At 39.7% G+C, this 23,598-nt stretch overlaps 1 protein-coding gene across 7 annotated transcripts in view; it reads right to left on the bottom strand.

Moving 5' to 3' along the window:
• Positions 1-23,598, bottom strand: part of LOC126100705 (RILP-like protein homolog) — a 187,071-nt gene that overhangs the window by 68,041 nt on the left and 95,432 nt on the right. For all 7 annotated transcript variants that reach the window (XM_049911322.1, XM_049911323.1, XM_049911321.1 and 4 more), the window contains one exon: positions 19,200-19,403. In XM_049911322.1, coding sequence (XP_049767279.1) covers positions 19,200-19,403 — 204 coding nt within the window. The remainder of the gene's footprint in view (positions 1-19,199; positions 19,404-23,598) is intronic.

Genomic DNA, 23,598 nt, shown 5'->3' with positions numbered 1-23,598 from the left:
TTTATAAGATACCCCTATTCCTTGAGTAATCCATGGCTTCTTTGTAGACTTTGCTCTAACCTTGGTTAGTTTTGGGGGAAACAGTGCTCAAATAAGGTAAGCACTTGATAAGAAAAGGCGTTTTATTTTTCATTCATGTCCATGAGCACTGTAAATATCAGTCCAGTGAATGTGTCTGAGGAGTGTTCTAAAATAGTCAATTTTTGGCTTATTGATTACCCTCTTGAGCTCAGATTTAACAGATTTTATATCCTGTTCAGTATTAACATTTAACAGAACGAACTGCATGTCATGGTCTGAGAGGCCATTGACAATTGGTTTTGTAATATGCTCACGACAGCACTGTGTTGTCACCGGCCACCGAGCGATACTATGCTCTTGACACCATTGTGGTGTCGCCAGACGACATAGTGTTAAGTTTCCAGAGACAAAATTTTGTCCGACAAAACAATTAACAGAGGTAGCAGATAGAAAGGGAAAGTAGATGCAGCAGAAAAAAAAACTGAATAAAAGGGAATACATGTTCCACAATGAGCTCATAAATATTGGTCTCAAGGTGAAATTAAAAATTTGCTGAGAAAATTAGATTACTGGGTCTAAATGTGACATCTAAATCCTCTCATGCTAGATTTACCAAAATTCATTTGGATGCATATAATGATCCAAAAGATAAAAGCAGGTGTGAAACTGCATGATCTTCCAATTAACAGGACAAGTTTAGAATATGGTTTTCCCATGGAAATTATGGTTCATTTCTCCCTAATTTTCAAGGAAAGAAGAACTCAATTATTTCAGTCACCTGCAGGTAAGAAACTACAGACGCCAGATGACTGAATGGACTACAACTTGCCTTACTATAATTAGAAATTAATTTGAGGAAATAACTATGTTCTGATTTGACACTGTTTTTAATTTACCCACAAGATACTATCATTACTGAAAATTATTTTTAAAGTAAAGGAGAGGTGTCTATTACGAGAGAATTCACTAATATGAGACAGCCAGGTTCTAATGAAGTAAGTGCTCCCTCTGTTGGAAAGTACCAGAACTTAGGTCCTGTCATGACTGAGGCATACAGCAGTGAGAATAATACCATTACAGAACTGGATAATGTCTCGAATCCTTGGTATTGAAAGTGTTGGATCTGATTAGCTGATGCAACAATATTCATGAAATCATATTGTTTATAAGATGGCTTATTCCTAATATATGACACCACAGGTATCCTGATGCATTATAGTATCACATATTGGGACATGCTAGCTCACATTAGGATAACTTCAGCTTGCAAGCCTAGTAACTGGATTCAGATACATATTTTTACTAAGTGGTTTGACAATCTTGTGAACTTTGTGAAGCCGTCTGATGATAATCTTGTTGTGCTAAATACTTTATGGACATCATATCTCACATGTGTGATAGACAAAGCAAGAGAACTGTGCACACATCTGTTTGCATACCCTCTTAAATGGACATCACTGGACCGTTAAATGCACACATTACCCCGAAGAAATAGAAACATGGTGGGCAAAGAATGTATATTAAGTAGTAACCTCAATTTTGATCACAAGGTTATTTGGAATGGCCTATTTGACAGCAGTAACAATGAAAAATGCTATAAATGGCCCCTGGAAAATGAAACTCTTCCCATGTAAGAGGAATATATTTAGACGACTCTGCATTACACCAGATATTTTGACATACATCATGAAAACAATGGAATATATGAAAGTCCAGATGATATTTGGCCAGCTCCCAAAAATCAGCACGCCACACAGAGCCATCCACTCTAGTAAAATCAGAGGGGTCTGAATCTGTTCAGTAGCTAGTATTTCCAGACAGGGAACATTTTAAACAATTCAAACAGAAGAAAGCTGTAGCATAATAAAAGAAGACACGTGAAAGTGTTGTTTGTTACGAGGGGGGGACAATGTTCCAGTCATTCGGGGTCTGACAAATTTAACTGAGGATGATGCTTCACTTGTGCAATCTGATGAAGACATTGACTACATATTCCGGAGTAGTCATTTCTCTGAAGACCAACATAAAGAAAAGGTCACAGTTCATGGAACACTATCCTCAGGCACCTGAAGAAGGACAATATAGAAAACAGCCTGTCTATGCCCTGACTGCACTTTTTGCAAAATAAATGCACAAAACATCGGAAAGGCGGTAGGGCAGAGAATATTATTAATTTTGGGTTTACCTGTCTTATGTTTGTCAATATTAAGTATTTCCTTGTACTGTCACATATTAAGACCCCATTTCTAATTTGATTCAAATCCACTTGTTTGTGATTTTTCAAATTTAAATGTATTAAGTGCTAAGTAGCACACATTCTGTAAATAAAATTTCAAGTACAATGATTTCATGTAGTTTTTCAATTAACAAAGAGACAGTAGTATCAAATTTTATAACATAAAGTGGTGTAATGTGAAAGTTTTACTTCAGGGATGACCCTGAGGCTAGCATGAGGTCCACCCACTACTGGCACGAATTACCCGCCTCATGTTATTAGGTATGGAGGCACTCAGCCTCTGGAAATATCTCCCAGTCTCTTTTTTGAGACTCCCCATGTGTCCAACACAAGGTCTGGGAGCATGTGATGGCCAGTGATAGTTCACATGGTGCTTCATTTTGGCACATAAATTTTAAATGGAATTCTACACCAGCACTCTAACTGGCCACTTTATCAGGTCCATGTCAGCCTGCTGCAAAAATCATTTCTGAAAAATTCAACTTGTGTGAATCAGTGAGTGGTCCTGCTAGAACTGGACCACTCCATTGGCGATAGCACATCATCACACAAGGCACCATACGTGTTTCATGATGTGCACATAATGATCTATGGCAAGATGACCACAAATCTGATGAAATATTCCTCACTTATCTGATTACGTCTACCCCAGCAAGAGACTGTAATGTAGCCAACACTCACATGTTGCGCCAGCTGTGGGCTGTTAATGTGCTATTGGCTTTAAGACCATCAACAGACCGTCATTCATTGAGCTAATTATAGACTCAGCTGAAAAGATGGTGTGCTCCCAGTCCCGGTCTACATTCAATTCAGCAAGGGCAAGCTATAAGCTGTGATCGACAGAGGGTGGGGGGTGAGGACTCTCTATTAGCAGCCAATATGTTCTAAGGCCACATCCCATAAGTGGTTTGCGAATGTTTTGTGAGCAACCAGGGAAATTTGTCAAAGCCAGCTAATTATCCCTTCTCGCACCACTGTTTTATCCACTTCTGGTCACTACAAGGTTGAACACCATATGACTTCAGCAGCATTCCAAAGCCTCAAATGCTACTATGTGGCTAGCATGTAATTATACAGATATGCTCTTATTTGTATTCAAGGCAGAAGCATCTCTATATTTCAAAGAGATAAAAGTAGGTGCTGCAATATACACTGATGAGCCAAAACATTATGACCATCTGCTTAATAGCTTGTTTGTCCATCTTTGGAATGAAATGCATCACAGATCCTGCGTATCAGGGATCCGACAATTTGTTGGTAGATTTGTGGCATTAGATGTCTATGCACAGGTCACATAATTCATGGAAATAATAGACAACTGACTTGTGTATGCAGCGATGGTGCCAGAGAGCAACACAGATGGGTTCAATAGGATTTACATCAAGCAAATCTGGTTGCCGGACATCAATGCGAGTTCATTATAAAGCTCCTCTGATCACTGTAGCACAGTTCTGGCTCTGAGACACAGACAATTATACTGCTGAAAGATGACATCGCCATCAGGGAAGGTATCAAGTGTGAAGGGATGCAGGTCATTCGCAGCTGTCAGCATGTCTTCGATTACTAACCACAGGTACCACGCAAGCGCAACAAAATGTCTGCTGCAGCATAATACTGCTCTGAGCAACCTGGATCCATGGCATGCTGCACATTTCAAACTGCTATTCATCTTGATGACAGCATATGTGGAGATGACCATCGACCTGAAGTAGCAAAAACCTGATTCATCCGAACAGCTGCCACGTTACCATTGCTTAAAGGTCGAATCCCGATGGTCTCGTGCCCACTTTAATTGTAATTGACGATGTCATTTAGTCAACATGTGAACACTAACGGGTAGTCTGCTGTGGAGCTCCACATTCAACAATGTATGAAGAACGGTGTGTTCCAAAGCACTTATGGAAGTACCGGCAGTGTGCTCTTTCAGCAGTATCACAGATCACCATCTATCCTAGTTTAGAGAGCAGACAAGCCTCTGAAACCCATGCTATGTGAAAAGTTGTGGACGTTAACCCATTTAGTGCTTAGTGGTAATTTCACTGTCCTACCTCTTTTCGTAGACGCTCATCACAGTAGCAAATGAACATTCAATGAGCTTTAATGTTTTCAAGCTACTCATTCACATGTTCTGCATAATGGCAATCTGCCCTTGGTCAAAGTCACTTATCTCAGTGGATTTCCCCATTTGCAGCCCACATCTTTGCTATAATCCGTTCATCATAAGAATAAACCTGATATAAACACTGCACTATGTATTCTTCCGCATTTGCTAGAACCTCACCGGATTTCCGTTTCACGTGGGACAGCAGCCAAGCTGTCCAAAGTACTGTCAAGCACGATAATAAGGGTACGTTTCGTGCTGCGCGTTATGCGCACATCGATTTAGTGATATTATGGGACAACGGCGTTACCAGTGCATTTAACTTTGACAGCACTCAGCGGTCAGCTGGTACAGCTAGCCTGCAGTGACGTGGCCAGCTGCAGTTCACATGTAGAAAGAGACGAGCAGAGGAGCAATGCAGCTTCGAATGTCAGAGTGAAATAACACACCACAAATCTCCCACAACACCCTCCTTAGATGACTAGACGAAAACCATAATACCCTCCTTAGATGACTAGACGAAAACCACAATACTTTATCGTTTTTAGCTAACGTACTATTGTAATTAAAAACAAAAAAGATGAAACTTCCTGACTTAGCCACAGGGTAATTTTTCTGAATCAGCTGTGTGTAACGTAAGAGTATCTAAGGATTTCACCGTATAGTTAAATATTGAACCCACTGAAGGTATTACGTACAGTAAGTTGCTGGTCATCTCTTGGCTTCTTCCTTATCCAAGTTTGAGAAATACATTTCAGTTCTGGGAATGTCACCTGCTACGTTGATAATGAGCCTATCAACAACAGTTTCTATGAAGCCAACCAGGCGCAGCATTTTCTCCTCCTCTTTTATGACCAGTCATTCTATATACCGCCAATGTTCAGCAGTGACATGTGAAAAAGCTGCGTGCGTTAGTTCAAATACATCTGGTAACTAAACAGTCTTGTTACTTCTTAGGACAAATCCTGCAGCTTGGCTCCAGAGCAGTTCTGTTGGGTTCATATTGTACTGGTACAGTAGAAAATATAAAAATTCAGAATTTTTATTATATGCGTTATGTTGTGAAAATGATTGTTTTACATGTTTCTATGAGAATATGTATCTCTGAAACAGTGCACGCAGTCCAAGTAAAAAGAATTTTGTTTTTCATTTTTGTCTTAAAAATAAATTGTTATGTTTTCTTAATTTAAACTACTTTTATGAACAGTCTTTCATAAAACATAGGTAGTTAAGAGTCTGTATTTGAAATGGGAACATAAATTTCTTCTCCAATATGTAATTAGAAACAAGAAGACTTATCTTATTCATAAAAAATTATGACGAGTTTTATAATTACGAGATGTAGGTATTTCAAACTGAACAAAAATTTAAAAAATAATAAAAAAACAAAAAAAATTAATAATAATTTATGCTGGGGAGATTTGAACCAATTGTGAAATAACTGCACTTGGTTCACATTCCATTACACTACCAACTCCACTACACGTCCTCTGAGGGTCAGTGTATCAACTGCATTATACACAATGCTGGGAAACTTTAAGGCTGGTTATCTCCATAAATTTATGAAAAATATTAAGAACAGCCTATTTCTTGGCCTTTTTTTAACTGTGTTCCACGCGTGTTTCACTATGGAAGAGAAAGCAGCCTCAGCCATTTTCATACTGCGCATTAGTTGCGCGACAATCTGAGCACAACGCTGCAGAGGCTGTGACTGTACACGATTTTTGAAATAGAAACTATGTAGCTAAAGCATGATTAAGAGAAATGTTCATGGCTGTTAATACATTTGAATACTTTGAAGTTTCATTTAACATAACTTAGTAATAAGATATCTAATACATAAGTAGGACCTACTTCCAAGAGCGTAACACCAGTGTACATGCGCTATGGCTTCTGAACCAATCATCGCGTTTGTGTTTGTTTACATCAGGTTTATTCTTATGATCAAAGGATTATAGGATGATGCCCCAGTTGTGACAGCTCCACTTGCATACTCTTGTTACCATGGAACATGCAACACCACCAGGCAGCAACCAAGAATGTGGTGGGCACTGGTCATAATGTTTGGCTTATCATTGTATATACAAAACAATATGTGGTAATTATATGCAAGCACAGAAAGAAAAAAGGTCTGTATATAAAATTATTAGAATAAGGAGGGAACATATACAGGTATACTGCTAAAAGTATTTTACATGTGGTGCTAACGCTGCTGCCAATGTGTATTGCATTACCACTGGTTTGAGGTACAAAGCTGATAATACTCTAGCATAGTAAGACAAATAAACAGTTTTGTTTTGCCAACTGTACCTGTTTTTCCATGAAACACAAAGCATTTGGAACACTGTAGTATCAATATCTGATCACCCTATCAATGTCTGTCTACTGTGTTTTGGCAATGACTTCACTTATTGCCTCATTGCTTCCTACAAAAGCACTGTAGATAACTGGAAGGAGCACAGTAATAGGAAGCCCATTTGCTCAATGCCTGCCAGATCCGCAGACTATCAATACTTGAGTCAAATGCCTGCCCCCCTCTGTTTGCTCCAGGTGAGCAGTTAGTCAGGTTGATACCTTATTGAGTTATAGCTGGATATTACTACAATTTTTCCCGGTCAAATTTCCTTAAAAGTGACTGCACCATCTGTAAAAAGCATGAGACTTCAAACAACACGGTCTGGTAAGGCAAAACTGTGTAACACTAACAGCGAAGGTCCTATTACACTTCCTAGAACACTCGAGATATTTCTTCAGTGCCTGTTAATCCAAGTAGTATGACACATTCAGTCACTCATTAACTTCCACTGCAGTTGCAGTCCTGGCGAGGTATCCCTAGAATTCATTGCTCTGGTACTAAATCAGAAGCTTAAAGTGTAGGAACATCAAACCAACCTTATTTCCATGAATAGAGGTATCCTTAGCACATATGAAGAGTCTTAGTTGACTTTTGCATGACAGACCCAACTTCCAGAGGGAGGGTATTTTGTTCCAGGTAACTGTCACAGTATTTTCATTTTTAATACATTGTAGGGTTCGGCTAGAAATAGATCCAAGTGATAAAGATAGTTAGTTATGTGGCTGGTTTCTTTAATTTTCATTTTCTTCCTTCTTTGATAACTGACAAGGATATCACAATATTTCTTGATGTACTGTGATATTTCGAAACTGCCCTCCGGTGAAAGATTAAGGGATCAAGGCACAACAAAAATACAGGAAGTTCACAAAGGCTGGACCTCAAAGGGCTTAAGAATATCTCACAAAACCAAGAGCCAGTTCTATAGCCGCAGTGGGCGACAACTTCCGTAGATACTATGAACTGTAGACGAAGACCCTTACTAAAGTAATAGCCATAGCAAATAAAGAGACTCAATCAACAAATGTAAAGACTACAGACTATTACTCTATACAAAACTCAATAATCTGTCTATTGAGATGTAAAAATATTAGAGATACTGAACAGACACAAATTGATAAATATTTTTCAAATATACTTTTGACTATATCTGCAAAACACTTACCATCAGCAATATAATTAACTTAGTGTTACGCAAAATAAAACACTGGAAACTCTAGGACAGAATAACAATATTATGGAAAGACTACACACACTAGCACTGTCTCTGGCCACTGTGGCGGATAGACAGTGGTCATGTGTGTGTAGTCATGCTTGTGTAAATGTACATGTGTGTTGGCATGCACACGTGTTTAACTATTTTACACTTTTAAATATACCTTGATAAAGCATAGCTCATAGCAAGCAAATTTTCCACAATATATTTATTCAGTATTTGCAAATGAGAGTACTTACTGACTTCCAGCGAACATTATTCATCATATCTAATCTTTTTGAAACTTGACAATTTAGGTATAGGTAAGACTGCTACTTACAAAGATGACATGTTGACTTGCAGACAGGCACAATTAATAAGCACTTCCACATAAGCTTTTATCCACAGCCTTTGTCAGAAGGAGAAACATGCGCCATTCATTCACTGAAGTAAGCGCGTCTCGTGCACACATGATCATGAACTCTGGCAGATTGGACCTGAATGCAACCATCACTTGGAGTGGAAGCAACTGTCTGGAATGGACTAGGAAGGGAAAGGTTGGGCAGAGAGGAGCGCTATCTGGTGGAGTGTGCAGGAACTTAACTGCCAAAAGGCACAGTGCCAGGAGGTTATTGGGCACGGGGAGGTGGGGAAAATTGAGCGAAAAGGGAGAGGAACGGGGAAAGGTGGGCATGTGTGATGGCAGAGGGTAACAAACAAAGAGTGGGAGACAAAGAGTGGGAGACAAATATGGGGAGGACGTATAGGACAGAAGTGATGGGAACTGTTGGGTGGAGGATGTGGGGACAGCATGATACTGTAAAGTTGAGGCCAGGATAATTACAGGAGCATTTCAGGAAAGCTGGTGGTGAAGAAGATCCAGTGGCTTGGGTGGTGAAGCAGCCATTGGAATCAAGTATGTTACGTTCAGCTGCAAGTTGTGCCACAGGGTGGTCTACTGGGCAATTTCATCTCAAATCATACAGGTCAAGAGCGAACGTGTCCTATCACTATTTCCAAATTCACTGAAATAATATATGATGAAGTTCTTCATGATACACCTCCAAAACTACAATATTTAAATTTTCTGATGATTTGTTAAACTACTACAGTCTCTCTAAATGAGAGTATTTGTGAAAATCTAACAAAAGGGAAATTTGAAAAACTGTAATAAAGAAACCAAAAGTGATAAGAGATCTGAATTGATTTTCAATAAATACACTCCTGGAAATTGAAATACGAACACCGTGAATTCATTGTCCCAGGAAGGGGAAACTTTATTGACACATTCCTGGGGCCAGATACATCACATGATCACACTGACAGAACCACAGGCACATAGACACAGGCAACAGAGCATGCACAATGTCGGCACTAGTACAGTGTATATACACCTTTCGCAGCAATGCAGGCTGCTATTCTCCCATGGAGACGATCGTAGAGATGCTGGATGTAGTCCTGTGGAACGGCTTGCCATGCCATTTCCACCTGGCGCCTCAGTGGGACCAGCGCTCGTGCTGGACGTGCAGACCGCGTGAGACGACGCTTCATCCAGTCCCAAACATGCTCAATGGGGGACAGATCCGGAGATCTTGCTGGCCAGGGTAGTTGACTTACACCTTCTAGAGCACGTTGGGTGGCACGGGATACATGCAGACGTGCATTGTCCTGTTGGTACAGCAAGTTCCCTTGCCGGTCTAGGAGTGGTAGAACGATGGGTTCGATGACGGTTTGGATGTACCGTGCACTATTCAGTGTCCCCTCGACGATCACCAGTGGTGTACGGCCAGTGTAGGAGATCGCTCCCCACACCATGATGCCGGGTGTTGGCCCTGTGTGCCTCGGTCGTATAAAGTGCTGATTGTGGCGCTCACCTGCACGGCGCCAAACACGCATACGACCATCATTGGCACCAAGGCAGAAGCGACTCTCATCGCTGAAGACGACACGTCTTCATTCGTCCCTCCATTCGCGCCTGTCGCGACACCACTGGAGGCGGGCTGCACGATGTTGGGGCGTGAGCGGAAGACGGCCTAACGGTGTGCGGGACCGTAGCCCAGCTTCATGGAGACGGTTGCGAATGGTCCTCGCCGATACCCCAGGAGCAACAGTGTCCCTAATTTGCTGGGAAGTGGCGGTGCGGTCCCCCACGGCACTGCGTAGGATCCTACGGTCTTGGCGTGCATCCGTGCGTCGCTGCGGTCCGGTCCCAGGTCGAAGGGCACGTGCACCTTCCGCCGACCACTGGCGACAACATCGATGTACTGTGGAGACCTCACGCCCCACGTGTTGAGCAATTCGGCGGTACGTCCACCCGGCCTCTCGCATGCCCACTATACGCCCTCGCTCAAAGTCCGTCAACTGCACATACGGTTCACGTCCACGCTGTCGCGGCATGCTACCAGTGTTAAAGACTGCGATGGAGCTCCGTATGCCACGGCAAACTGGCTGACACTGACGGCGGCGGTGCACAAATGCTGCGCAGCTAGCGCCATTCGACGGCCAACACCGCGGATCCTGGTGTGTCCGCTGTGCCGTGCGTGTGATCATTGCTTGTACAGCCCTCTCGCAGTGTCCGGAGCAAGTATGGTGGGTCTGACACACCGGTGTCAATGTGTTCTTTTTTCCATTTCCAGGAGTGTACTTTGTTTGGAATACTATGGGATATGATTAATACATACATACTGAGCTTTTTTTCCATTTTTTGGGAAAAAAGCTATGAAAATTGGTCACGTTTGTGAATTTCAAAATTATGTTTTGAAAATATGAATAGTCAGAGGATGTTAATGTCTTAAGAAATGATGAAGTGGAAGTACTGCTAACTGTCAGCTATGACATTATGTGCAAATATTCTGACAGATTAAGAATTCCCTGCATTAAAGATGAAAGAATCTGAAATTTTTTGGTTATTTAGAAATTATTTTTACCAAAATACCCATCCTAAATATTCTAAAAATTTCATGGAACATTAGTTGGGCATTTTACTTAGGAACATATAATCAGAGTGGGCACTACTTGTCTGTACAAAAAGTGAGACATTTTTTAGGTAGACCCAGCTTTACTCTCCCGTTAAAAAAATCATGGATACTTAAATATTTAAAGAGATTACTGATTTTACATAAATGGCATGCAAAACTGGTATTCCTGAATCAAAACAATTACTTTACATCACTATAAGTGAGTGGGAAGACCATTCGTAATTTGATCAAAAGTGTATTATAATGAAAATGAGATATAGAATATTTATAACCATTTTTCTTTTTTGATATTATCCACAAATTATTACAGTTTTCTGTCATGATTTTAGTTCTTCATGACTTTTCATGCATTAGAATTGCCTACAATGTAACATTCAATTCTACACTGTTGAAGAGAGTTCATTTGTTTTTTCCATCTGCTTCTCACTGAACATGTGCAGTCGAGCTGAATTTACACAGGCAAGGATGAGCCAACACATGCAGTACTTGGGAAATGGGATCTGCACACTGATCTTTAGGTGATGGGGATCTGAAAGCATTAGCAGGACCATAAGTTGTCAAAGGAGATGGCTAATTTGGCAGCTCACGAGAGACACTTATCATATGTCCCATCTACCACCGATTGTCATACACACAAGGAATGAAGTGGCTCACTACAAAGTCTTCTAATGTATACTGTGGCCTCTGTATTTCACACAGAGCAACAGGCTACATTTTGTGGAGAACCGTTCTTGCAATGTATGTGCCACTCAAGGATGCAACCCAGTAGTGACTTGATTGAATTCCTACCACAGGCTTCAAAGCAGACCACTCTTATCCCTTTTTAAAACGCAATTTCCTTAATGTACTTTCATTTAAAATTAAGAGTTCCATGTTTGTTACTAATGTTGATATGGTGCGTACAAATCCAGTAGCATCTTTTATAGCATCAACAGCTTCATACTGGAGATTAAATCTTATTGCAAGATCTTTACTGAGATGACCTACCCCGTAACATGCACTTTTTCCGTTACCTGTCACTGAAAATGGCCACTATTTGCCTTAATTCCTGTACTACAGCTGTTAACCAAGCTCATAAGCTGAAAATGGTTTTTAAAATGACATGCTGCACCATCAGTCACATACACATGTTTAGGAAATGCATGGTCTCTAGGTGCTATGTCACCAATTACGCTGACAGCATAGCATGCATGTGGGTCATTCCCTGTCAGTTCAACCAGGGGCTCCAGCTCAGTCTCAGATTTGACTGAAATTCAGTACACTAATTCTACCATGTGTGGAATACTCGTGTATAAAGTATTAGTTCCCCTGCCAATTACTTCCAGAATTACGACTTGTGAAAGAAGGTGGCGTGACCTGGAAATTGCAACCCGCATTTGGCAATATATCTTCAGACCCAACTTCATGTCTTAATGACTTTGGAACTATTTCACACAGTCCAGTGAAATTTTCACAACCCAGTAACATCCATTTAGAGAACGCACTCCATGAATCAAAACACCAACAACATATTTCTGAGGGAAAATAAAAAATTCCAAAATGTGATTAAAAATGTAATACATTAAAAGGTACATATTGTAGGTGCTCTCTATGCCAAATATAATTCACTCGAAAAGGGTATAAATTTTTTTGTGGTAAGGTTAATGTGGCCTAAACACACACAGAACTCATCATGCCCATATCAGTCACAAAAACTGAGTTACATGCACACGAAAATACAAAAATTTGAAAAAATACCGGAAAAACATGGATTTTCTAAGTGTGGTAGCACAAAAGGGACAAGTGGTATCTAAGCCAAATTTCACACACTGCATAAGTAGATGATAATGATATATATCTCAAAATTTCAGCATGTTATTGCAAGACATTTGTGTACAATGGAAGTTCACAGATGTATTTGGTGATGTGGCCATTGTTCCACAACACAATTTTGTAAAAACATATCGTAAACTGTTCTGCCTCTTCTTATCCTCTCCCACAACTATTTAATCACTAAGCAACAACATATAGACAGATTAACACAACCTATCATTAATGTTTACTGCACCTTAACTGCTAAAAACCAGTCAATTTTACTTCAAACAGAAGTTCTCCCACATTTTAGCTACTGTACTCTGTACATTAAGTGGCAAATTGTACTGTCTTTCTGACACTGTGGTAGGAACTGGAACGGTCATAAGAATATGTTCAAAAGGAATCCAACACCTGTATGTCAAACGTGGCCAATGAAATGATCTTGCTGGTCCTGCTGGTGCCATGATGTTCACAAATACACCACCTTATGCTTCACAGCACTCTGCAACACATCATAAGTACCATTTGTCGTCATAAACAGCAATAACATAGCATCCTGAGTTAGACACACTGTGAAGACACATGTTGTACATGAACCTATAGTTTTATAACCGGACAGTCTGCTCATCTGCATATTGTCAGAGTCCGGTGGAGAGAAGTGATGATGGCTCCTTGTGCATGCAACAGTTTTAACCTGTTCTAGTCTGCTTTTTAGCAACTCTTCAACTGATTTCACATCATCTTTTGAAACGTAAAATGATTGTATGCCAGAAATATTTTTATGTACCCAGGTAAATAACTGAAGAGGTGTTAGAATGTGACCTTCTGTAGGGTGCTACAGACTAGGTCGTAATGCCATGCACTTAATGGTAGCACCAATACCATCACATACATTTTTACCATGACTTGTTGCGAAAAAATTCCATTCTGTGTGAACCTGAAAATCATGGTAATGCATGCATAAATTGTTGAGATTTTTACAGTTTTTGTACTGACTAGCTGCCCCATAACTGAAGTATTTCGCAAAATGTATGTGAGGCAGCTTGTTTTTCACATATGCCATAACAGAGTGAATGTGGGCATGAACTGCAATGGCATCACGAATTAAATAGTCACTAAAAACACACCTCTATAACAAATTGCAAATGGCTGAAGAGTTGCTTGACTATTGTCCCAATGATATCCTTTGGCGGCATCTTGAACTATAAATGCATAATTTTCAGAAAAGTCTAGTATCACTATAATTTCATCTTGTTTCAAATTATCCTTATAAAACTGGAGATAAGCCGATCGTGCTGTTGCTGTGAAGCTGTGTGTGGTCAGTTCGTCCGTTTTTTTGACAACACATTTCAACAAAATCTTCCACTGTACTGTGCTTTGTTTCAAGACTTGTGCGATCCATGTGTGTCCATTTTTTATAAGAAACAAGTTCATCGTCATCCGTAAGGAGTTCACCATACAGTTTGTTACTCATGTGTTCTGCAAGACTTGCCTTATCAGTGCACTTCACACCTGTTTATCATGCACTGGTAGGAACTGATGTCACACACTAGCAGCTTCATTGCACCTTTGTAATCCAGACCAGAATCCTTTATAGCAGCAAACATCAGCTTAGCATTTTGATGGGTCACATACACAAACATTGTGTGTGCCCCTTGCACCTACAGGCACAGCCCATTTTGGCCAAAGATTGAAAAAAGATGATAAACCTACTTTGGTATTGGGATACTTTTCTTTGAATTCTACATAGGCCTATAGTTCTGATATGTTTCATAGCAACAGTCTTTTTTGCATCTGTACACGTACACTTCCCATTTTCACCGTTACATAGTCTTTTTTCCAGGCATTATTTGGCTGTAGTCATTACTTGCATAAAACTCCGACACCAGCACCTTTATTTCTGAACTCAATTGCTTACCCTGAGCCTGCTGAAGTTGTGGAAGCACTCCTTGGGTTGCTTTTATTTTCCTAGCTTGCTTTACCATATACATAGAAACATTGAATTCCTTTGCAGTGTAGACAATAGACCAGCTGGAAGGTGCAAGGGTAAGAATAGCTACTTTTTTTCTGGCGTGTGGATATGGCACATTTTTCTTTCAAATCGTGCACAATTTTGTTCAAATCAGAGCATTTCTGGCATGATTTCTGTTCCTTTGGAGCAGATAGTTCTTCCTCTTCCACCATTAGTGTGTCAGCTAGTTTGCATTTTAATTCCATTTGAGCTTCTTGTGGTTTTCTTCTACCATAGCTGTGCCTGTCTTTTTCCCAACCTTGCGTGTCTTCATGGAAGATAAACCAAGAGCAGTCACTGAAGTATTTAATTGTTCATCTGCTGTGGTTGTAGGTAGCTGATACTCTTCGTCACTGTCATGTAAATTATCAGAATATTCTTCATTTTTTAGCAGTGTAACACACCTGGAACATAACTTTTGTCCTGGTTTCATGTTAAGTCCCATGCACTGATTCACTTTCAATACTGATTTTATATCAGTTTCTCTGAGGCTACACTTCACTTCACTGTCTTCTTATGAATCCCAAATGGGTCAAAACAACTTCTTTGTAGGAAAGAATACTTATCCAGAAACACTTTCATATGATGATAAACACTAAAGTTTCCTGGAACTGTACTTCTTGTGCACACAGGGTGTATCCCAGATCTCCATAGCAACAAATCTTGGTCCAATTCATCCAGATCATACAGTACAATGCGAATGCCACATTTTGTTCCATATGTTGCTTTATGACATACAGATGCTTGTGCCCTACAAATACTGCAATTTGTTTGAACAAAAGCACCACTAGTACACTCTTCTGCCTCCATACTGACTTTCCACAACAGTACTGACCAGTCTGAACCAGAATCTTAAAAACATGAGTAACCTATAATTGTTGCTTGTTTCCTTTGTTGTTCCTGCCTAACAATGACTCATTCTGCACCTGAAAACTACTATTGTTTAACTTTGTTGCCTAATGGTTCCCAACAATTGCTGCAGCTTTGAGACAAGCTGTCTGCATCATCACTATTACTTGCTAAATCATGTTAAAAGAAACATAACCAAATACATCTGTCAACTTTTACTGTACACAAATGCCTTTCAATAACAAGTTGAAATTTTGCCACATATTATATTATGGTCTACTTATGCAGTGTTTGAAATTTGGCTTGCATATCACTTGTCCCTTTTGTGCTACCACACTTAGAAAATCCATGTTTTTCCAGTAATTTTTCAAATTTTTGTATTTTCGTGTACAAGTAACTGTTTGTGTGACTGATATGGGCAAGATGAGTTCTGTGTGTGTTTAGGCCACATTAAGCTTACCACAAAAAAAATTTATACCCTTTTCGAGTGAATTATATTTGGCATAGAGGGCACCTACAAAATGTACCTTTTAACTTATTACTTTTTTTAATCGCATTTTGGAATTTTTATTTTCCCTCAGAAATATGTTGTTGGTGTTTTGATTCATAGTGTATGTTCTCTAAGTGGATGTTAGTGGCTTGTAAAAATTTCACTGGACTGTGTGGAATAGTTCCAAAGTTATTAAGACCTGAAGTTGGGTCTGAAGATAGATTGCCAGATGCGGGTTGCAACTTCCAGGTCACACCACCTTCTTTCACAACCCATAATTCTGGAACTAATTGGCAGGGGAACTTAAAATTTTGTACATGAGTGTTCCACACTTGGTAGCATTGGTGTTCTAAATTTCAGCCAAATCTGAGACTATCAGCTGGAACATTTTCTCAAATTGGTTGAATTGACATGGAATGACCCACGTGCACTGTCATTAATGAGACCACCACTGACAACAGCAAAACTGATGTTCCACAGAAGTGAGCAACACATGTGAATACTGATACCTCTGATTTGTGCCAGTGGTAACTTTGAATTACCTGTCAGTATTCTGGGATGATGATGATTTAATTTCTGCTATGGCCTGTGATGTATGCAGAGATATGAAGTATGCAGAATGTTGAAAAATTTTTTTAACACTTTACACAGAAAAATATTGCCTACTGTGTTTGCATCAACTACTAACATAGCTACAGTTTTTAGGCTGTCCAAATGGTTGGTAGGTTTAGTGTGGACAGATGTGTGGATGGAGCCATCAGAGAGGAGGTGGTTAATGTCTAGGTTCTCTATCTTCATTCCTTCTTAACCTTAACACCTTCTCCCCCATCCATTTCATCTAGTCCTCCTCTGATTGAAATGCCACCTTCCCAGATTTTGGCCACATTCTCTCTGATGGCTGCATCTGCACACTACCCCCACACCTAGAACACAAACAGATCTCCTGCACCATTTTCCACATCTTCAATCCCCCCACCAACTCCGAGAACCAGCCCCCTTGTCACCCAGTATCACCCTGGACTAGTACAAGTGAGCCACACCTTTGCCAGGACTTTTATTACCTATCGTTGTGCCCTGAAATGAGGGACATCCTACCTGAGATACTTCCCACTCCACTCAAAGTGGTGTTTCATCACCCACCCAACCCCCCACATCATCTCAGTCCATATTTATGCCACTCCCAGTGCCAATCTCGTCTCAGAAGGCTCATATCCCTGTGGAAGACCCAAGAGGAAAACCTACCCAATTCACTCACCCAGCAATTCCTATTCCAGCCCTGACACAGGTTTATCCTACCTTATCAGGAGCCAGGCCACCTGTGAATGCAGCCATGTCATTTACCAGCTCTTCTGCAACCATTGTACAGCATTTTATACTGGTAGGACTACCAGTCAGCTGTCCACCAAGATGAAGGGCCACTGCCAAACACTGGTCAACAGTAAAGTAAACCATCATGCAGCTGAGCTTAACGTGCTCGATTTCGATGGCTGCTTCACTACCTGAGCCTTCTGGATCCTCCCCTATGCCACCAGCTTTTCTGAATGCAGAGATGGGAATTATCCTTACAACACATTCTCCACTCCTGTAACTATACAGTCCTCAACCTATGATAACAGTGTCCCACACCCTCTATCTGCCAGTTCCCACCCCTTCTGTCCTATCACCTCCTCCCCATTCTAGTCTCCCACTGTCTTTGTTTGCCATCCTCTACCATACCACCTGCCCATCTTCCCCCACTCCTCTCCTTTTTTTGCTTCATTTTCCCCACTTCCGTGCACCACAACCTTCTGATGCCGCGCCTGTTGGCAGTCTAGCCCTGAACACTCCAATAGACCACCCCACCCCCTCCACACACACATGCACTGCTATCCCTTCCCTTCCCTGCCCCCTCCAGACTGCTGATTCCATTTCATGTAACAGTCACATTTTGCTCTGAGATGATAAGAGTTGGCAGTTGTGTATGTGAGGTGTGCTTGCTTTTGCGAATGAATGTGTATTTCTCTTACTACTTCTGATGAAGGCTGTGGGCGATAGCTCATGTGTAAGTGTCTTAATTGTGCCTGTCTACAACTTAACATGTCATCTTTACAGTAAGTATCAATCTATTTTTCCTACATTGCTTATATTCCAAGCTCGCATTTCTGCTTTTTGAAACTTGTTATTGCTGAGTGTCTAGTTTGAGTTTTCATGGCTGTTAAGTTCCTCAGAGATAATCTTATTTAACATACTAGAACAGTATAAGGAAACTACCCCGGTGCTTAGTGACTAGTTCCACATTCTCCACTGCTCAAGAGAACTATGTTGCAAATGTTCAACACTTCAGTTATTGTTAATGGTCACTGAAGCACACACTTTACGGTAAGAGAAATGTCCTGCCTACTATAAACCAAGAAAACTCAAAGTGAAAACTCTTCTCATGAAATGGATTAGAAATTTTGCTATCATTCTGATTAACATAATGTCAGTCCTTGTTCACAAATTTTGTTGCTGCAAAGTCAGAGTTGTTGACTGAATAGGAATCTGCAATTATGAGAATTATGCAAGACTGAATATGCAACAGTGACTGTTTTGTGTTAAATAGCCAAATACAATAGATCTTATTCATAAATGCACAACTCCAAAGTTTTCCTCCATGGTTGTACGTGGTAATAACACAGCACTTCGTACACATTAAATAAAAATGACTATTAAAATAATCTTAAACTTAGAAAAAAACCGTGCACAATCACATATAAACATGCAAGTAGTATAAATTTTATAAAAAAATATACATGCACCTACCACACCAAGAATTAGAACTTTTTGGTCATCAAGAAACCAACGCAATTTTATCCATGCTGCAAACTAGCTACAACTTACATATACCTCCCTTCACTACCAAGCATAACACATTCAATGGAAAAATGTAGACTGAGCTTCATACAGATCCTCCAAATTACCATTAAATACAGAAAACCATGTCTTACTGTTAGAGGAACAGTGGCTGAATTTGCAACTAATACTCCATATTGAGACTGGTATACACAAAGGAGAAATAATCAAAAGCAGCTGACTGTTTCCATGCCCCCATGAATGGCAGATTTTTCACACTTTTTTACATAGAGCTGCCATATGTCTATGTTAGATAAACCTAGTTCTTATTAACATAGCAATATTATAGCAACTACTGACATGAGACTTGGCAAGATCTTCATTTTCTTTCTGGGCAAGCCCAAGGCGCTGCCGGAGGCCAACAAGCTCACGCTGCTGGTCTTGCAGCTGTGCCAGGAAGTCTGCGCGTTCATCTATGAGTGAGTGCACCTGAGCTTGCGCTCCCCGGTGCTTACGTCGCAACTCACGTCCCAGCATTGTTAACCTCTCAACTTGAGCACTCAGCTGTAACATGGACAGAACAGGGCAGTTAACAGTATTGGATACATTAATTACTTAAATCAGAACACTGGTTGTGACTGAGTTGTCAAGTCATTTTAAGTCAAAGATTTGTACTGGCTGCGGAGGCCAAATGAATAACTATCACAGCTAAAAAGAAAACCATCTAAGTTGTTCTCTCTTACTGGAAATTCTGCAGAGACACCTCCACAGAATGTCACAAATCATCCAAGAAGGTATTCAAGGAAGTGTCCTACTTTCAGGAACTTTTACTGCCACAGTCTTAAAATTAGCACTCTATATTTGACTACTATGGTGACTAAAGTTAAAAACCGTGGCAGACACCCAACAAACTGTCAACTAGTCTTAGGTGGTGAATAGAATATGAAGATTGTAACACAGATAACAGCAACATTATGGCCTAACTGCCTCTGGACAATTTAGGAATATGTCCTCTAGAACTGATGTAAAGTCTTATCTTTACATCACAAAACATACTACGAAGTATATGTAATGGTGAAGAAGCAATGAGATGACAGCATATATACTTCTCAAAGAGACACTCTCAAAAGAACTGTTATCTTATTACTAACTATATGTGCAGTTTATTACTCATATACAAATTATATAGGCCAATCGATGTATGCAGCTTTGCTACTTAAGGATATCATACCACATTTCTTCATAATCAACTACCATGTTACTAAGAATGGAGCACCGTGAAGTATCACCACGCAATACTTACATCACTGAAAAGCAAAACCAACAAATTTTAGGGTAGTTAATTTCTTTGCCGTTTCGAAGCTCAAACAAATATAAAATAGCCAAATCCATTGTGCTTTGTGTGTTACTGTCATCCTCGAGTAAGTTTTGTCAATTTGCCAGTAATTTTGCAATACCTTTCAAACTTGGTCAAATGCAGTTGCACATTACATATGTAACGTACTTATGGAGCTATGGTTTAATATTAGCATTATAGTGGCACTTAAAGGTCACAGAGTACTTAAAACATAAAAAGTTAAACATTTTAAAATGTACAAAATGATAAATATCAGATTACACATGATGTCATTCAGTTTTGACAAAGATATAGACTCAAAGTTTTACTACTCCTTTACTTTTCTGTGTAATATTTTAAAGTATGGTACCCATGTGAGCAACACAGTCTAATTTACGTCAATGCAAGCTGTCACAGTTGGACACTTTACTCGCATGTAAAATTATACCTCTGTGGGTTTTAATTTATGAATCAAAGAATGGTGCGTCAAACAACTTCCTCCCAAAAAGTAAATTTTTGTTATGACTCTTGCAGAATTCTCTAAAGAATCTTAATTTTTGTCTCCAATTCATCAGCTACTGTGTCTTACTAACTGTAGACCCTAGACCTGCCTGCTCAATTGGGATGAGAAGCGATATACTGATGTGCACATAAATTTGTGTGCTATGGTTTTGTATGGAACACTGAAAACAGCTCATCACATCATTCTGTATCAGTGCAATATTTATATAGACTTACTACAGTAAAAATGAATGAGTGAATAAATTATGTCACTTTCATTTTTCTTATTGTCCATGTCTTCTCAATTCTTAGACATCTCTGAAATAATCACTTTCTGAATGCAGTCACTATTTCTTATTCCAATCACTTGTAATAACAAAGAAAATGGTACAAAAAGCATGCTTTCTGATTGCCACAACACATGAAGTGAACTCATTCCTGAGATAAACTTTACAATTAATTAAACATGTTGCCTTGATTAATGAGAGGTACCATAAAACAAAATAAGATTTTAACAACCAGCATAACAACACGAGCCAGCCTTTGACTTGTCACTAAATGCCACTGAATCATGTGGATGGACACAGCTATCAAACCCATTGGAGAGGACACCATGGATGTATATACCAATCATGCCCATATAAAGAGTAAATCTTTGTTTCCTACATCAGTAAGTTGTGCAGAACTCTATTTAAATCAACCAACAAAAAGAGGACAAAGTTTGTTTGCTAGGCCATAATGGATGAGTCTTCTCAAGAAATCACAACCAGATACAACCAACCATCGATCTTCACGTTAGTTTATGTACTGAAGAAGTCTTCTACAGTGAAATCAATACTACACAGAAGACCAACAGCTCTCTCTCATCTTTGTTTAAAAGGGAAAGTTGAGCTGGATTCAAGGTGCCATACACAATCACAGTGTGGAACAACTTTTGCACCCTTCAGAAATTCTAATAATTTACCCAAGGTGAAATAATCCAAATGTTAATTGTGCAACAAAGAATGCAACAGAGATCACAAAATGTGTGCTCAGAATTCTGTCACGCATCACAAGTATGAGGGGCATTTGAAAAGTCTGTGAAAAATGAAAACTACTTAGGTGTTTGGGGTAAATCTTTTTTTATTTTTCAATGTAGTCTCCTTTTAGACTTGTACACTTCGTCCAACACTGTTGTAATTTGTTGATCCCTTCCAAATAATAGGAATTGTCCAAGTCTGCAAAATAGCTATGCAATCACCTCCTTGTTTGAATAAAATCTTTGTCCCGCCAGCCATTCCTTGAAATTGGGGAACAAATAGTAGTTCGAGGGTGCCAAGTCTGGAGAATAGGGGGGGATGTGAAATGAGTTGGAAGCCTATTTCCATTAATTTTGCAACCACAACTGCTGAGGTGTGTGGTTGTGCATTGTCATGATGGAAGAGGACATTTTTGCGGTCCAACCACCAGTGTTTTTCTTGCAGCTCTGTTTTCAAATGGTCCAATAACAATGAATAATATGCACCTGTAATAGTTTTACCCATTTCCAGATAATCAATGAGGATTATCCCTTGCGGATCCCAAAAGACCGTCGCCATAACTTTTCCGGCCGAAGGAGTGGTCTTCACCTTTTTTTGTGTGGATTCTCCCTTGGTAACTCATTGTTTAGATTGTTTTGTCTCAGGAGTATGGTAATGTATCCATGTTTCATCCACAGTGACAAAACAACGCTTACAGTCCTGCAGATTCTTCCTGAACAGCTGCAAACCATCCTTGCAACACTTCACACGATTCAGTTTTCGGTCAAGCGTGAGCAATCGCATAACCCATCTAGTGGATAGCTTTTTCATGTCCAAATGTTTATGCAAAATATTATGTACCCATTCATTCCAGATGCCTATAGCACTAGCAATCTCTTGCACCTTAACTCTTCTGTAATCCATCAACATATCGTGGATTTTATCGATGATTTCTGGAGTCTTAACCTCCACAGGGGGTCCAGAACGTTCAGTATTTGTGCCCATATGGCCACTCCGAAAATTTTGAAACCACTTATAAATTGTTCTAATCAAAGGTGCAGAGTCACCGTAATGTTTATCAAGTTACTTTTTAGCCTCACGAGGCGTTTTGCCTTGCATAAAGTAATGTTTAATCATCACACGAAATTCTTTTTCGTCCATTTTTTGACTATCACTCGACTTCCTTGATTCACACGAATGCCAAACACAAAGAAATAGACCAATATGGCTGAAACTTGGTGTGCGCTCTTTCCAAAGATGCTACTAACTAAGCATGACCTCGATACGTGCCGGTGGTGCCATCTCATGGACTTTGCATGGCCTTTTCAAACGCCCCTCGTATTTATTAATCAGTGATTCAAGAAAGTTTGGGTTTAATAAAAACAAAAAAGAATCATTTTTCTAAATTCTGCAGGGTATTTAGGAAGTAAGGATGAATTTGAATTTTGTGCCATTTTGTCATGACAGTTGGCAGGCACAGTTGTTTCATGTTCGTTACCTGCAATCCTTTCCATTAACAGCCCAATATCTTAAGTGGTGAGCATTGTTGTTTGATGTTTATTTTCATCATGGAGCAGATGACATCTGAGCAATGTATACAAGTGATAAAAAGCTATTACAAAAACAGCTAAAGTCCCACAGCAACATTTGGTAATTGCACGTGGCACTCTGACGTAATGCTGCTCCAAGCAAATCATCAGTTTGAAAGTTGATCCAGAACTTTGAAATCATGGCTGTGTTTCAAAAGTTAAGAAAACAGGATGATCGAGTTCTGTTGAACACAAGATAACACTGCTGTTGTGCAGGACAATGTGGCTGTAATCCCCAGAAAATCTGTATGTGAACAAATCACAATACATCAATTGAAGGATGAAATTAAAAGGGTTATTAATGACATCTCGTCACATGTTTGTTAACATGTCCT

Source organism: Schistocerca cancellata, chromosome 9 (genome assembly GCF_023864275.1).
Source record: "Schistocerca cancellata isolate TAMUIC-IGC-003103 chromosome 9, iqSchCanc2.1, whole genome shotgun sequence".
Lineage (NCBI taxonomy): Eukaryota > Metazoa > Arthropoda > Insecta > Orthoptera > Acrididae > Schistocerca > Schistocerca cancellata.
Note: the sequence above shows the minus strand (reverse complement) of the source record. Positions and strands in the feature narration are given on the sequence as shown.